Source organism: Neltuma alba, unplaced genomic scaffold (assembly GCF_004799145.2).
Source record: "Neltuma alba isolate B1F8T4 unplaced genomic scaffold, ASM479914v2 tig00000468_pilon, whole genome shotgun sequence".
NCBI classification, from domain to species: domain Eukaryota; kingdom Viridiplantae; phylum Streptophyta; class Magnoliopsida; order Fabales; family Fabaceae; genus Neltuma; species Neltuma alba.
In genome coordinates, this window is record NW_021632065.1 from 179,747 (window position 1) to 195,704 (window position 15,958).

General features: G+C 33.6%; 1 protein-coding gene across 2 annotated transcripts; it reads right to left on the reverse strand.

Annotated features, from left to right (window-relative positions):
- Window positions 1-10,928: 10,928 nt before the first annotated feature.
- On the reverse strand, window positions 10,929-15,499 carry LOC114739597 (protein NRT1/ PTR FAMILY 7.3-like). 2 transcript variants are annotated; one of them, XM_028927679.1, is made up of 5 exons: window positions 15,441-15,499; window positions 14,240-14,372; window positions 13,202-13,419; window positions 12,391-12,947; window positions 10,929-11,950 (listed from the first exon to the last, which is right to left on the reverse strand). In XM_028927679.1, the coding sequence occupies exons 1-5, from the start codon at window positions 15,495-15,497 to the stop codon at window positions 11,095-11,097; spliced, it is 1,821 nt and encodes a 606-aa protein (XP_028783512.1). In that variant the 5' UTR covers window positions 15,498-15,499; the 3' UTR covers window positions 10,929-11,094. The 2 variants fall into 2 exon arrangements, with proteins under 2 accessions (XP_028783512.1, XP_028783519.1); XM_028927686.1 differs by having other exon boundaries at window positions 14,240-14,351; window positions 15,441-15,467.
- Between the last annotated feature and the right edge of the window lie 459 nt (window positions 15,500-15,958).

The following is a 15,958-nucleotide window of genomic DNA, read 5'->3' on the forward strand; positions in this document are numbered from 1 at the left end:
TGTTTATCTTCAATAATTATGGTTATAGTAAATATTATTATAATAAATCACATTAAATGATGAAATATTTAATAATTAATGGTTGTAATTGTGTTTTTTTTATTATTATTAATTTAAAATCACTTTCATATTTTTATATTTCGGTTAATCAATTAACCGAACCGAAATATTTCAGTTAATTTGGTTTTGGTTAGTCTGGTTATCAGTTTTAGTTCGGTGTTTAAAATTTACTCTCTTCGGTTATTCGGTTAATTTAGTTATCACCAATAACCGAACCGAAAAACCGAATACTCATCCCTATATGAGATAAAGAGATAGGAAACAATCTTACCCTCAGAGCATCTATGGAGACTCCATTTTGCTTGAAGTTCTCACACACCTCCACAAACTTGGTCAAGTGCTCATTAGGATCATCATTAAAATTTCCTTCAAAAGTACCAATCATCCCCAAGAGTTGAATCATGGCCGGCTTGAGTTTAAAGGTTCTAGCTTTAATGTTCGATAGCCGAATACTTGAGTGCAAAGTCTGCCCTTCTTTATCCAAGTAGTCATTGAAAGTGTACAAGTCATTCTTATCTTGTTTTGCCATGTTTTCTCGTTGTTTCGTTTCAGGTGGTGGTGGTAGAAGTAGCCGAGGTCGTTGCTGAATCTCTGGTGTGATTTCAATTTCTTCTTCAGAACTGGATTCTTCCTCTGTATCCTCTTCCAGAATAACTTCCAAGTTTTCTTGCATACGTCAAGAGGTACCTACAAGATTAGATTAAAAGCAAAAGTATCAAACTTATCAAATGAAACTAAACAACTAAATATTGCTACTCTAACTATAACTATCACTACAAATACTAAAAGAAAAACTTAAGCATAACCAATCACACAACAAGGACAATCAACCACAAACAATCTTGCCATTAGTCCCCCGCAACTGTGCCAAGAACTTGTTTGCCGATTAGCTTAATCACTAGCGGACGGGTCACAAGTAGTATAAAAAGTATCATTCCCTTAGAGACTAAGGCCAGACGAGTTAAAAATCATAATTGTGCTCTTGATTAGGTTAACTGAAATAATTGTTGTAAATAAAGTTGTTTAATGTACTTTGAAAACAAAGATTAAACTTGAAAGAAAATAAACTTGACTTTGAGACAAATAAGGATCTGAGATTATTTCTCACTATTGTACTTCATGAAACTTGATTGGTAAATTCTCATTTAGTGTTTAACGATGAGTTAAGTTAGCCCAAGGTTCACAAATATTGATTAAGATTTCTCAAGTAAAACTAAGTAGTTTTGTAATCTTAGTAAAACTCCACAATCTCTTGTTTTTGTTTAAAAAGGATTACACTTTGAAAACCAAAACCCTTTTTGGACAATACTAGGTCAATAGATATATCTCTATTCTATCAACAAACCATCCATTTAATAGGATAAACTTCCGGTCTAACACATTTTTACCTAAGTTCAAAGATCGATTTAACTTTATCAAGGTTTAACCACTCAACAAATCATTCCAAATGGTGCCCAATCACAAGGAAGCATTAAGCTCAAGATAAAAATAACATAACATTATCATTAACACTAAAGGAATAGTTAAAACAAGTCTTAATCCATACAATAGATCAAAATAACCCTAGAATGACTACTCTAACTACCCATGTTTAGCAAAGAGCTATAAATACAAAGACAATTTGCAGCCCTTATAGAAACAAAGGAGAAAAGGAGAAGTAAACGAAAGAAAATGAAGGAAGAAGCTTAGAATCTGTTACAACTTCAAGCCTAATGTTTCCAAGCTTTAAAACCACCAAACCCTAGTAAAGAACAACTCTAAATAAGCCCCTAAGTCGAAGAATGCCCGAAAATCATGAGTTGCCCCTATTATGTGCCCTGATTTTTAAGTTACAATGCAAAATACACAGCTACGAGGGGACAGAAGCTACAGTGGATATGCTCATTCGCCGTATCCACCACAGCAGATTACACAAAATAGGAACTTCTTGGAAAGGGTTGAGCATCGTGGCAGATATGGACAGGCGCTGCGACACCTATTATAGAATGGCAAGCTCCTCGGGAAGGACTAGGTGCTGCGGCGGATATGGACAGGCACTGTGGTGCCTTATACAGAATGTCTCTCCTCCCTTTCTGTTGGAGGCTACATGGCAAGTCACTTTAGGCACCGCGGCAGATGGCATTTTTTCAACTTCCCTTGTGTCTTCCATCTTTGCTCGCTCTGGGTCCTTGATCTTCCTCTGATCAACAAAAATCAGCTGAATCTTTCTCCTTGTCATTCATCTTCCAACTCTTGCTATTTCTACACTAATAATCTTAGAAGCATTACACAAATAATCCCTAATTGTTAGCATAAATCAAAGTTTACTTTTTCAAATCATATTTTCTAGCTTGAATGGAATAACCCTACATAAGTAGCTTCCAAAACCCACAAAAGAATGATAAAACAAGTTGAATTGATAGGAATTTCGAGGGGTTATCATCTTTATTGTGCCTTGACACATAAGAATTTGAAGATCAAATCTTGAAAAGTTAAGTTGTTTCTCTGAAAGTACTAAGGCGTAATAATTGTTTCTAACTTGTCAATCCTTTTGTTTTATTATTTCTAGTGTGTTAATAATTCTGATTTGAAAACTCTGTTCCTTTTTGTGAAAATTTTTACCATGTTAGTCTTTAGTTTTAGAACAACACTTACATCAAGTTATTTATGTTTATTATATCAAATTCGATTATATATTCTATTTTTGAAATATTAGTATTTAATAGCTTTTAATTATAAACCCACATGGAAAAAAAATCACACACAACCATATGTGATTGGTGAGCTTGATATAATGAATATAAAGAACTTGACTTAAGTATTTTCCTTAGTTTTAATTTGTTAATGACTTTTGTAGAATCTTATAGTTTGCCTCTTAAAATTCTAACATGTCAACTTGTCTGCTTTAATTCGTTAATGATAAAAAGTTTTTCGTTTAATCATAAAAAATTTCTAACAATAAAGATCAATTTATAAACTAGTTGAAATTATAATGATAAAAATATAATTTTTGATATAAGTAATATAAAAAATCTATAAGTTTTCCTAATATCATTGCCCTATTAGTTTAGTTGGTTAGAAAATCGGAGTTTGCCGGTTTGAGACCAAAATACAAGTTATAAACTAACTGAAATTATAATGATAAAAATATATAACTTTACATGCAAGTTATATAAAATGTATAAATTTATTTTATTAATAATGGCTTATTAGTTCAATTGCTTAGAGCCTTGTGCTAATAACGCGAAAGTGGCAAGTTCTAAATACATGTACTTCAATTTTTTTATGACAAATTAAAACCAGTAATAATTCTCGTTGAGTACATCTATTTGCTGAAAAACGCAAATTTATTTAATTCAAAGCCACATATTTGCAACAGGGAAAAGTTTGTAAACGTAAACCAAATTGATGAATTATGTTCACGTTCATGTTCCCAAACTAATTCAGGAAAATAAAAAAATGGAATTAAAAAATCTGTAATTAAGAACTAACCTATTCTGCTAGTGAGATTGATGATGGCATAGCAGAACTCTCAGTCGATGAATTGACCATAGAAAAGAGGGACCAAATTAAAGCGAAATATGTGAATGAAGAAGAGAAAAAATATTGAGGGAGTGATACGACACAGAGACCGAGAGAGAGAGTTAGGAGGAGATTAATTAGACGGCTAAGAGTTACACATGAAATATCACAATGTGTCGTTTAATGTATAATGAGAGAAACATGAGGAGGTAATACTATTAATGCAGGGAATCCAAAGGTGAGAAACGTGAAATACTTGGATACTTGCATGGAATAGCATTCAATATCAAGGATAATATAAAACTTGATTAATTAGTTCCCTTTTCTTTCATGAAATAGGCCTGGTTTGATTTTCAAGTATAATTACTTGACATCGACTTGTTTCAAAGATTAAAAAAATTGCTTCTTTTTTAAGAAAAACTGGTATTGTGAAAGAAGAGAAAACATAAAATAATGTCGCGATGGATATTGACAAAGTAAATAGAGTTCCATTTTGTTTGTACAAAAAAATATGATAAGTTGGCTGTTTAAGGATATATCGTCTTGATATAACTCTAGGGGGAAAAGACCATTCATCTTTTTGCCCAGACAATGATCGGTCGACCAAAGAAAGCTAGTCAAAATTTTGAGACTTGATAATAAAATGTTAACCAACTGAGGATATCTTTTGTTGATTCTTATAATTGATTGGCTAGAGTAATTTTTTTTTAATCATAGCTCGCGCATTTATTATCCTACCTCCAATCCTTAATATAAGAGTTAGTTGACTAATTTGAGTAGATTAAGAAAATTAATTAAGTTATTTATTTGTAATAAATAATTGTTGTTTTGCCTAAAATGTCCTTGCTAATCAAGTTTATTGGCTACAACTATCATTACTATGAGAACTACATTGAGAAAAAAGTAGATAAATATGACAGACAAAGTGAATTGTAGTCTTATATTTAGAACTAAAATAAAAGTCAAATAAACTCTTATATTAAGGACAAAGGGTAGTACTACTTTATAGAGCATTTGACTCGCAATCTTTCGCCTAAAAAATAAAAAATCTTAAGAAAGGCAGTTGGGTCAGGAGTTAACAAAAGTAATTGCCATATTGCTCTAATGAAATAGGGCTGGTTTTGAACTCACGGCATTGCACTTAAGAAAGCCTTAGAAAAGTGTCTAGTATCGGTTGGATTACAAGGCAATTTAATCCCAAATAGGATCAACTGATCTTTCTTCGTCAATCTCAAATGTTTCACCACGGATTTCATATTCACATTCAGATCTTATGGTAATTCAAAACATCATTAGTCAAGTAACAAAATTGCATTAATCAAAACTCATACAGCAATAGAGATCTTGTATATACTTGGTAACACTAACACAAAAGTGGGTTTTAGGATCGCGCATATGAAAGCATTTGTATTTTAAAAAAGAACGCTCCCAAAAATAGTTTGGAAAATGAAAATGATACATGGGAGGTAAAGCTTCCATAGGGTATATATTGTTGGAGCACATTCTATGCTTATCAAAATGAGGAGCATGAAGTGATCATCTTCATTTAGACCATCAAAGATGATTTTGAACAGTCCAAATTCAATTATTTAAATATTTTTTTATATTTTAAATAATATTTTATGTTAATAGATCATAACTGACAATAACAAGAAGTTTTATCCCACTTAGTGGGGCCAGCTTCATAAATCACATGACGTCATTATGCTTTATCAACAACCAAGTTTTTAGATTTGTTATTGGCTAGAAGGTCTCATTTAATAACCTCATTAAAAGTTCTCCTCAATCTTCCTCTAACCTTTTTTATAGATTCCAAACTGTCTGATTTACCCTTCTCAACGTTGCCTTCAATGGCCTTTTCTACACATGCCTAAATCAGCTCAAGTGATATTCAACTATTTTCTCTTCGATAGGTATCCTGCCTACTCTTGCTCTGATATTTTCATTTTAAATCTTATATTTTCTTGTATGACCACACATCTATCTTGACATCCTTATTTTTGCTATCCCAACTTTACACTCTTGTTTTTTCTTTGTCGCCCAACATTCACTACCATACAATACAGTTAGTCTTATAGCAACCTGATAAAATTTTCTCTTAAGCTTCTCAGATACTTTCTTATCGCAAATGACTCTAGTAGCCTTCCTCCACTTTAACCACCCCGCTTGTATTTTATGAGAAACGTCTCCATTAACTTTACCATCCTTGTGTATAAAAAATCCTAGATATTTGAACTTTGATACTTGAGAAATGATCTGATCTCCCATCTTCACCTCCAAATCACCATTAACTTGCCTTCCTCTAAAATTACAATGCATATATTCTGTTTTCCTCCTGCTCAAGTGAAAGCCTTTCAACTATGAGGTCTTTCTCCATAACTCCAATCTAGAGTTAATCTTTTCTCGTAATTTAGCCATGGGAACTATGTCATCCAAGAAAAACATGCAATTAGGGGTCCTTAAATAAACTGAGTCAGAATATTTAGAAGAATATTAAACAAGGGCTTAAAGAAAATCCCTAGTATAGGTCAACCTTAAGAGGGAAGTCCATTATCTCACCTCCAAGCATTTTTACACTAGTAGTCACCCCTTCATATATATCTTTTATGGCTTTGATATATGCAACCCACACATCTTTCTTTTGCAAAGCTTTCCAAAGTACTTCTCTTGGCATACTATCATAAAATTTTTTCAAGTCAATAAAAACTATATGTAAATCCCTTCCTTTGCTTCTATATCTTTCTCTTAAGCCCCTTAGTAAATAAATCACTTCTATTGTGGATCTTCTCAACACAAATCCAAATTGTTTCTTAGAAATAGAATTCTCTAACCTTAACCTATCTTTAGTCACTTTTTCCCACAACTTCATCATATGACTCATAAGTTTTATCTCTCTATAGCTTGCATAGTTTTAAATATCTCTTTTATTTTTGTAAATAGGAATTAAAATCTTTTCTTCCATTCATCTAGCATAGTCTTGAAGTATAAAATTTCATTAAGAACCATGGTTAGCCACAATTCACCTTCCTCCCCCATATATTTCCAAACTTTAATAGGAATATCATCAGGTCCAGCGGCTTTGCCATTGTCCATTTTCTTAAGAGCTGCTTTAACCTCTCCAATGCAGATCCTGGGGTAAAAAGCCAAATTCCAATCCTCTTCGCTAATTAGCAAGTCCTCCAAGTTCATAGTCACACATTCACTTCCCTTATTAAATAGCTCGTAAAAGTAAGCCTCCCATCTATCCGTAATATTTCTATCAGTAACTAAAACTTTACTTTCTTCGTCTTTCATACACCTCGCTTGGTCCAAATCTCTCACCCCTTCATATATATCTTTTATGGCTTTGATATATGCAACCCACACATCTTTTTTTTCCAAAGCTTTCCAAATTACTTCTCTTGGCATGCTATCATAAAATTTTTCAAGGCAATAAAAACCATATGTAAATCCCTTCCTTTGCTTCTATATCTTTCTATTAAGCCCCTTAATAAATAAATCACTTCTGTTGTGGATCTTCTCAACACAAATCCAAATTGTTTCTTAGAAATAGAATTCTCTAACCTTAACCTATCTTTAGTTACTTTTTCCCACAACTTCATCATATGACTCATAAGTTTTGTCTCTCTATAGCTTGCATAGTTTTAAATATCTCTTTTATTTTTGTAAATAGGAATTAAGATCTTTTCTTCCATTCATCTAGCATAGTCTTGAAGTATAAAATTTCATAAAAACCCATGGTTAGCCACAATTCACCTTCCTCCCCCATATATTTCCAAACTTTAATAGGAATATCATCAGGTCCTGCGGCTTTGCCATTGTCCATTTTCTTAAGAGCTGCTTTAACCTCTCCAATGCAGATCCTGGGGTAAAAAGCCAAATTCCAATCCTCTTCGCTAATTAGCAAGTCCTCCAAGTTCAGAGTCACACATTCACTCCCCTTACTAAATAGCTCGTAAAAGTAAGCCTCCCATCTATCCTTAATATTTCTATCAGTAACTAAAACTTTACTTTCTTCGTCCTTTATACACCTCGCTTGGTCCAAATCTCTCTTTTTTCTCTCCCTTTGCTTCGCAATCTTGTAAATATTTCTTTCCCCTGTCTTTCTTCCTAACTCTTTATAAAACTCTTCATATACTTTAGAACGTGCTTCACTCACTGCCCTATTCATATCTTTTTTAGCCAAATGATACTTTCCCTAGCGTTTTGCATTATTGCAGAAAAGTATAGCCTTAAAACAATCTCTTTTCTGTCTGAATTTTTTTTTTACAATCCTATCCCACCACCAAGTCTCCTTATCTTCTGTAACCACAACCTTTAGATTCTCCTAAAATTGCTTTAGCAACCTTACAAAGCCTCCTAGTTGTCTCCTCCCACATGATGTTAGCATTTCCTTGCAACTCTTAGATCCCTTCCTTCAAAAGGATCCTTTTGAAAAACTCCCATTCTCGTCGTTTAACTTCCATTACCTGATCCTAGGGTTAACCATTTGATGATAGTTTTGTCTAATACTCTTAAAACGCACATCATGGATAAGTATTCTATGTTAGGTAGTTACCTCATTCTCAAGGATCACTTTACAATTAGTACAAAGTCTTCTTTATGAATTTCTAAACAAAAAGAAATCAATTTGTGATCTTGAGGCTCCACACTTATATGTGATTAAATGCTCCTCTCATTTCTTAAAGCAAGTGTTGACTATCTTGAGATTGTATGCAAATGAAAAGTCAAAAGTAGATTGTCCTTTATTGTTAAGCTCCTCAAAACTAAAACCACCATAAGTCCCAGCAAATTGTTCTCTTTCCTTATCAACATGTCTATTAAGGTCTCGACCAATAAAAATCTTTTCTTCAAGTGGTATGCTTTGAAGCAACCCCTCCATATCTTCCTAAAACTTATCTTTAAGATGTGTTTCTACCCCTACATGAGATCCATAAGCACTAAAAATATTGATAGTACTATTTCCAATAATAATAAATCTTAAAGATATTATTCTATTCTCAATCCTTTTAACCTCCACCACATTCTTCTTCCATGCTCCATTAACAATGATACCAATACCATTAATTGTACTCACTTTCCTTGTATACCAAAGCTTAAACTCTCTAAATTCCTTGAAAACTCCTCCAACCATTTAGTTTCTTAGAGGCATAAGATGCTAATCCTTAAGTCCCTCAAAAATCTTACTACCTCTATAGATTTCTCATTCAAAGTCCCGATATTCCAAGTGCTAATTCTAATCTTGTTATCATGAACTAACTTCTTTAGCCACCTCTATCTATGGTAGGCCTTGCTCTTTTAACACTATATCTAGGTGACCATACAGCGGCTTGAGCTTACTTCTCACTGTACTCGAGCTATACATTGTGTCACTTCTAGGCAGCGACCTAGCAGTAGCATAATTACTTCATTGATCCATGTTCATAAAATTCGACAAAGTTTTATGTTGGCTATCGAGGGCCTAACACAACCCTCTTCCTTTATCTAGGCTTGAGACTAGCTATACCACATAGGCGGAGTTTTTTATAGCTGACATTTTTTACATTTGTCTTCTACAACCTATGAGCCACAATGGCTTATTTATCTACTCAATAATCCATCCTACAAGCTTTTCTTTAATTACTACAGAACTGGAATTCTAGGTATTTCAACACCTTCATAACTGCAAAATAGTCTCAAACCCACTTGGAGGCGCCATCTGTGTTCTTTTCCTTGCATTTGTCAGCGTATCTATTACCCAAATTAGATAAGCCAATTTCTTGCTAGGGTCTCTTTAATCTTACTTACCACAATCTCATCAGCTTCATTACTATTGTTATTGGTACTACTAGTAAGCTCATGTATCTATAACACAATTTCACATAACTCTCCACCTCAACTTTCGTCAACCCCATCTCCTAACAGAGTTGAAGACCTTCAAGGATTTTCCTATTAGTTTTGACTATGAAAGCATCTCAGTCACAAGTTGGACCATACCCTTAACCTTTTTTGTTTTTTTGGGGGGGGGGGGGGGAAGGTATCATCTGCTTCCCCCCCTAATGCCTTCCATGCTATCCCATCATTTTCCTTCTTTTCCCAAATATTTTGTTTCTTCGATTCTTTTGATAATTAGATTCTACATAAAATTACTGACGTTTTGATATCTTATGAATAGAAAATTGAATGGTTTTCAATTTTTTATGTTTTTTCAAATAATTTGTATCTAGATTAAAAAGAAACTGCACCAATTTTACAGTGTCTTTTCTTTGAAAAATTATAAAAGAAATTGAAAATAGCACCATTTTTTACTTATGAAGTATCAAGATTTCAGTCATTTTATGTAGAATCTAATAATAAAAAGAAACAAGAAAAATATCTGGAAAGTATGAGAAAATTGACAAACAGCAGAGATGGAAAGTATGAGATTACTTGTATAATCTCATATCTGCCTTCAGTTTTAGTAATAACATTCCATTTAACATCGTAGTTTTACTAATTCCTCCCCATTCCGTAGCACTCTATAAAATTACTGTCATGGATAAGTTGATTCCTCATTTTCCATATAGACCAGCAACGCAACAAACAGCAAAAAGTTCAGGCCATTGTAGTTCCTCATCCAGTCTTTTCTTTGGAAGTATATTACGCCATAATCAGCTTTTCGATTCCTTTACAAAGAACTCTAACATCCAACTGCTTGGGAGTAGCTTCCACCATATTTTATGGCAGTCTCTTAGCTTAAGGAATGCAATGGGACTCAGATTCCAGTTTCCCTCTCCTTCAAAATAAGACTCGATTATATAAAATTAGTGACTTATCAATCTGAACTCCTTTGCTAGCCTGCGCCATGCGGAGAAGTCCCTCCTGGAAAACTTTTTCCATTTTGACCATTGCCCTTCAAAGGCTAGAGTCACCACGTACATCCTTCAAAGTAATATTTGAGAATAAAGGGGGTATTATTAGGCATTCGAATTTGTTAAATGTTGTGGAATTGAATGATTGAGATTAATTGGACTTTACAGGGAAATGAGTCTGCTAATTAATGTTTGAAGTAGAAGGGTTGGTATGATTTGTTTTGACTTTATAAATAATTCAATATCTTGTCCTCAATTCAGGGAAATTTAATGGAAGCTACCTATAAAGTCTTTGAATTAATACAGAATTTCTGCAAAATATAAACAGATTTGTAACTATCCTATGACTCCACATACAATGTATGATACATTTTGCTGCACATCTAGAAATTAAAAACCAGTCCTCTTATTTCACAGCAAGGAATCATACATTTCCTTTATACAAGCATAATACAAATATAATCAAAATGACACAAAAAAAACAGACATAATATGTATAAAGTTGGATCCTTTAAAGTTAAAATAAATCTTAAGTAAGAAGTGTGTCACATAAATATAGTGAATTCCCACACACATACACTTCCTTCATGTTCATATATTCCTTATTTTTTTTCTTATCACTTTCCAGCACTTGACCAAATTCTAGCTTTGAAGGATCCAAATCTCAATAATGTATAGCTAGGTTCATGAGATCCAAAAATCCCTAAACCCTCATCTCTAGGCTGATCATGTTGCTATTGTCTTCATCACTCTCTTCAAATTTGACAGGCCTATACAACTTAGCACAAGCAATGTAAGCTGCAAAATCTATTGCTGTCAATGCTGCCAAAAGGTAATAAAACTTGTCCAAGTGTCCCTTGTTAAGATTTGATGGGATCCATCCTAAGCTCTCACCTCTCTGAGAAATCTTCATAACAATGGCAACAATCAAACTACTTACATAGTTTCCTAGTGACATTGAAGTCATGCAAAGGGCACTTCCAAAACTTTTTAGTCCATCTGGTGCTTGCCCATTGAAGAACTCTAATTGACCAACATACATAAATACCTCTGAAGCTCCTATAAGTATGTACTGTGGCGTCTGCCAAAAGATGCTTAACGAACTTGATGTTTCATTTATAGCATTCTTTAACCTAAAATGCTCTACCACTCCTGCTGAAACCATGGCCATCATTGCTATGATTAGTCCTATTCCCATCCTTTGCAGCTCAGTGAGTCCTTTGTTCTTGTTCCTTCGGGCGACTAAAGGGTTAAGAACTCGCCGGTAAATGAAGATGAAGGCAGCGACACTGAGGATATCGAAGCATGACATGCTTGCCGGAGGAATTTTAAATGATGATATTCTAGCGTTCATTGCTGCACCTTGTTCTACAAAAGTTGATGCCATTTGAGTGAAATTAACAGAGTATATTATAGTGCATAGCCAGATTGGGATTAGTCTTAGTATGCATTTCACTTCTTCCACTTGGGTCACTGGGCAAAGATGCCATGCATTGAAGCTATTTTCTTCCGCCTTGTTCAACTCTTCTGATGTTTTGAACGCTGCTTTATCCAAGAATCTGATGACATATAGATATATCGTTAGTAACTTCTTTGAACATTAACAATTGATTGATCTAAGTTGAACGTAATATAAAAGTTCTCGGTGATTTGCCTTGGAGGAAGTCATATTCCTTCTTTATTAGATACTATGAAGAAGAATATACAAATATAAATAAATGAAAACCTTGCATATAAAATAAGAAGCTTAAACTTTCAAATAAGCTATGGAATAACAAAACTAGGAAAGAGAAAAAATGGAGCATTAGGGAAACATAAATTACAAAGTGATTAGAATAATTCAACTTCTTTGATGAAAACAGACAAAAGGTATGGGAAACATGTATATTAAAAATTTCTATATGGTATCTTACACAGATATACATATATAAATGATCAAACATAAATTTCTCTCTCATCGATGTACCGTTGATGAATGATAATTAGTTGATGAGCATACCTAAATCCTTCAGTGTGGAGTATCTTTCTCCCTCCCTTGGAATATTCTTCGACTTCAAAAAGCTTGTTGTCCTCATCAGACCCGACGTTGACCTTCCATTTTCTCATTGCAGCTACAAAAACTTGGCAAAATCTAGGAAAAGGATTCCCTCCAGGTTTAAAGTACCTGTACCTCGTAGTGCCACAAAGGAACATGATCAAGGCAAGAGTAGCAGATCCTGCCGAAGCCCAAAACCCTAGGGTCCACAAAGCCTCATTCTCATAATAACCCAACACTGTGTTGGAGAAGAGAGATCCAAGGTTGAGAGCCAAATAGAAATAGCTGAAGAATGCTATCTTTGAGCGTCCTTCTTTTGGGTCTCCTTCATCAAACTGATCTGCACCAAACGTAGCAATGTTGGGTTGGTATCCTCCATATCCTAGGGCTACAAGGTATACTGCGAGGTAGAACAAAGCTTCATGGAAAGATGAATGGGATCCACAACTGAGTTGTTCGTCTCCACAACCACTAGGACTTAGTAAAAACTTGTAGGATGTGAGAGATAACAGGCCAAGACCCTGTCACATACAAAACTTTATCAGTATAAAAATGTTCGAATGTACAAGGAAGATAATGTGATATGATAATATGATAATGCTTTCTTCATTTTATTCTTTAAATTTTCCCATCTTGTGGCGACTACAATCTCACATGCACGTGCAAAGACACACGTACATATATATATTAGATGTGCTTATAAGTATTTAAATACACAAACATATGAAGAGTTAAACATAAATATATAAAATATAAATATATTTATCAAACTTACAAGAACAAGGATGGCTTGGAAGACAGCACAAGTCCTATATCTTCCCCAGTAGGAATCGCTGAGGAAGGCTCCGACAAGGGAAAACATATAGACAGTTCCAGTCCACTTGCTTACGTTGTTGGCTGCGTCGGCGTTGTCTTGTCCCATAACCCTCGTCAGAAACAGCACCAAGTTCACTGCTACTCCAAAAAATGCCAAAGTTGCCAGCCCTTGATTCACTGCATCATATATATATATATATATATATATATATAATAGTTATGAGACAAATACTTCAGATGTTCACACTTTAATACTTATATATTTACAGTTAACTAGATGGATGCATTATGCGAATATCAGTTTTGTTCATACCATGATTCGATATTGATTCGATTTGTTATAATAAGGAGCAGAGAAATACCTTAACGATGTACTCACCACGCATTTTAAAATCTTATAAAATTAAAGCTAAACTACTCGTAGGTAATCAGTTTTTCTTTCTATAACTCAATTACTATTCCACGCCCTATGAACTATGCAGCTTGTATTTGATTTTGTGTCTCTTTATTATTTTCATTATTAATTAATTAGTGTATAATTTATCTAATAGTTTCATCTCCATATTCTGACAAGTATTTGAAGACAGCGGGTTAGGCGGGTGATGAGGTTGACTAAGAACCTAGTTACGTATATTCCTTATATGCAACACGACTTCAGTGGATGATAAATATCTATACGTTGTCACCCAGAAAAAAATATCTAAACGAGTTTATTAAAGAGCTTGTGTTATCAATTAGTCTATTTTTGTATATTTATAATTTAATTAGATTTCGTCATTTGCAGAGGTACCACATCATTTACGGCTCTAATTAAATAAAATGATGCTGTTCTAAAAGCCTGTGTCACGGATGACATAACAAAATAATGGTAACAGTTCAGAATAAAGAATAAAAAGGTCCTCAATAGGATTGGAATTAAATCCTTTTATTCCAACAAATCTGAATCTTCTTTATTATAGTATTATTATTACTCATTAATTACAAGAAATTAATTTACCTAGGATTAAATTTCCGGACACCCAAGTTCCCGTTCTTCCTCGGCGTGCAGGATGCCCTTGCCAATCAGTGGATCCATCTAATGTGTAATCCTCAACCTCCTTCGTCCTTCCCTCCATAACAGTTGTAGTATCCTAAAATAAATAAATAAATAGAATAATTTAGATTTTGATGCTTTGAATATTCTATTAATATGAAATAAGATTCTGTTCATACATATTCTGTGAATGTCTCGAGTAATATGTAGGAACAAATTAACGTGACGAAGTAGAGATATGTCTCCTGTGATATCTTATTAGAATCATCAGAGAATATTAACACATGAACTTCGAAACATGGAATATCTCCACTGACCTAACCCAGTAAAAGATTCTCCTTTTAGTATATTTCTATTTATAGCAACATTAATTTAACAAAGCAATATTTGATTCCCCGAAGAGTATTTTTTATTATTTTATAAGTAAATGAGAATGTACTTACAAAGAAAATGGGATAGATATATGGATTTCTCATTTCCTTTCAAGAAAACTTTTTTACAGGTTTGTTTGCTTTGTGCTTTTGAAAATATATAGTTCTTGGTCTTTTAATTTAAAATAAACATAACTACTATGACATGGATGACGGAATTATTCTAAGACTTGACAGGAACTATGAAAAACATTTTAAATAATTTTAGCAAAGTTGGAGTCCTTAATAATCACATCAACCATCTAAAAGCAAGAACATTATGTGTTTGTTGTTGTGCTTCTTCAAATGACGCCTTCTTACTAATTTTAATTAATTACGACAAAATTCATAGAACGTGGCAAGGCCTTTCTATTACCCAAAAAAAAAAAAAAAGCCTTTTGAGTAGAAGCACTCATATCTAGTAATTTTGCGATCTTAAGGAAATCTCATAAACAATGCCTTCTACACAAATTTATTCCATACCCCCGTGTGTGTGTGTGTGTGTAGAGAGAGAGAGAGAGACTGCGTTGTTTACTGAGAATGAAAAGTATAATTTACTTTTTTGAATTCCATAGCATAAATGGAGCCTGATATCTAATTAAGAGAAATAGAGCTTTCAAAGGCATAATAAACCATATCAAATGAATGTTCATATATATATATATATATATATTCATGCTTGACGAAGTAAATGCAAAGCCAAAACAAAGAAATGAAAAGGATTCATATAAAAATATCAAGAATTAAGAGCTAACCTTTTTGCATAAATTCAAGCAACCCATTATATATGAACTTGGGGTCTTGTTAGTCATGATGGAGATCGATCTGATTACAAAAAGGGGATATTTATGAAATGATCACACAAAAGAGAAATTAGTGGAGAGAGAGAGGCCACAAATCTTAGTGGATATTGGAGAGTAGGGTGTGCGTATTTATAGAGGTTTGGACTTTGGAGGAGATTAATTGGACGGCTAGGACAAACACACGTCATAATCAAAGTGTCAAGTGTCGTTTAATAGTGTAGGAGGCAAAGTGACGAAGACTATACTATGTTGGGAAAGCCAAAAGGTGAAAGAAACGTGAAATACTTGAACACTTAATAGTCTTTCACGCATCATTAAAAATTTGTTGATTTCCTATTATATATTCTCCATTTTAGGCCGGGTTATGACTTGCGACCTAGCTGTCCTTGACATAGACATATTTGTACACACACACACACAAAAGTATAATTTTATTAAGAAAATTTGGTAGACGAAGGAACAGAAATCAC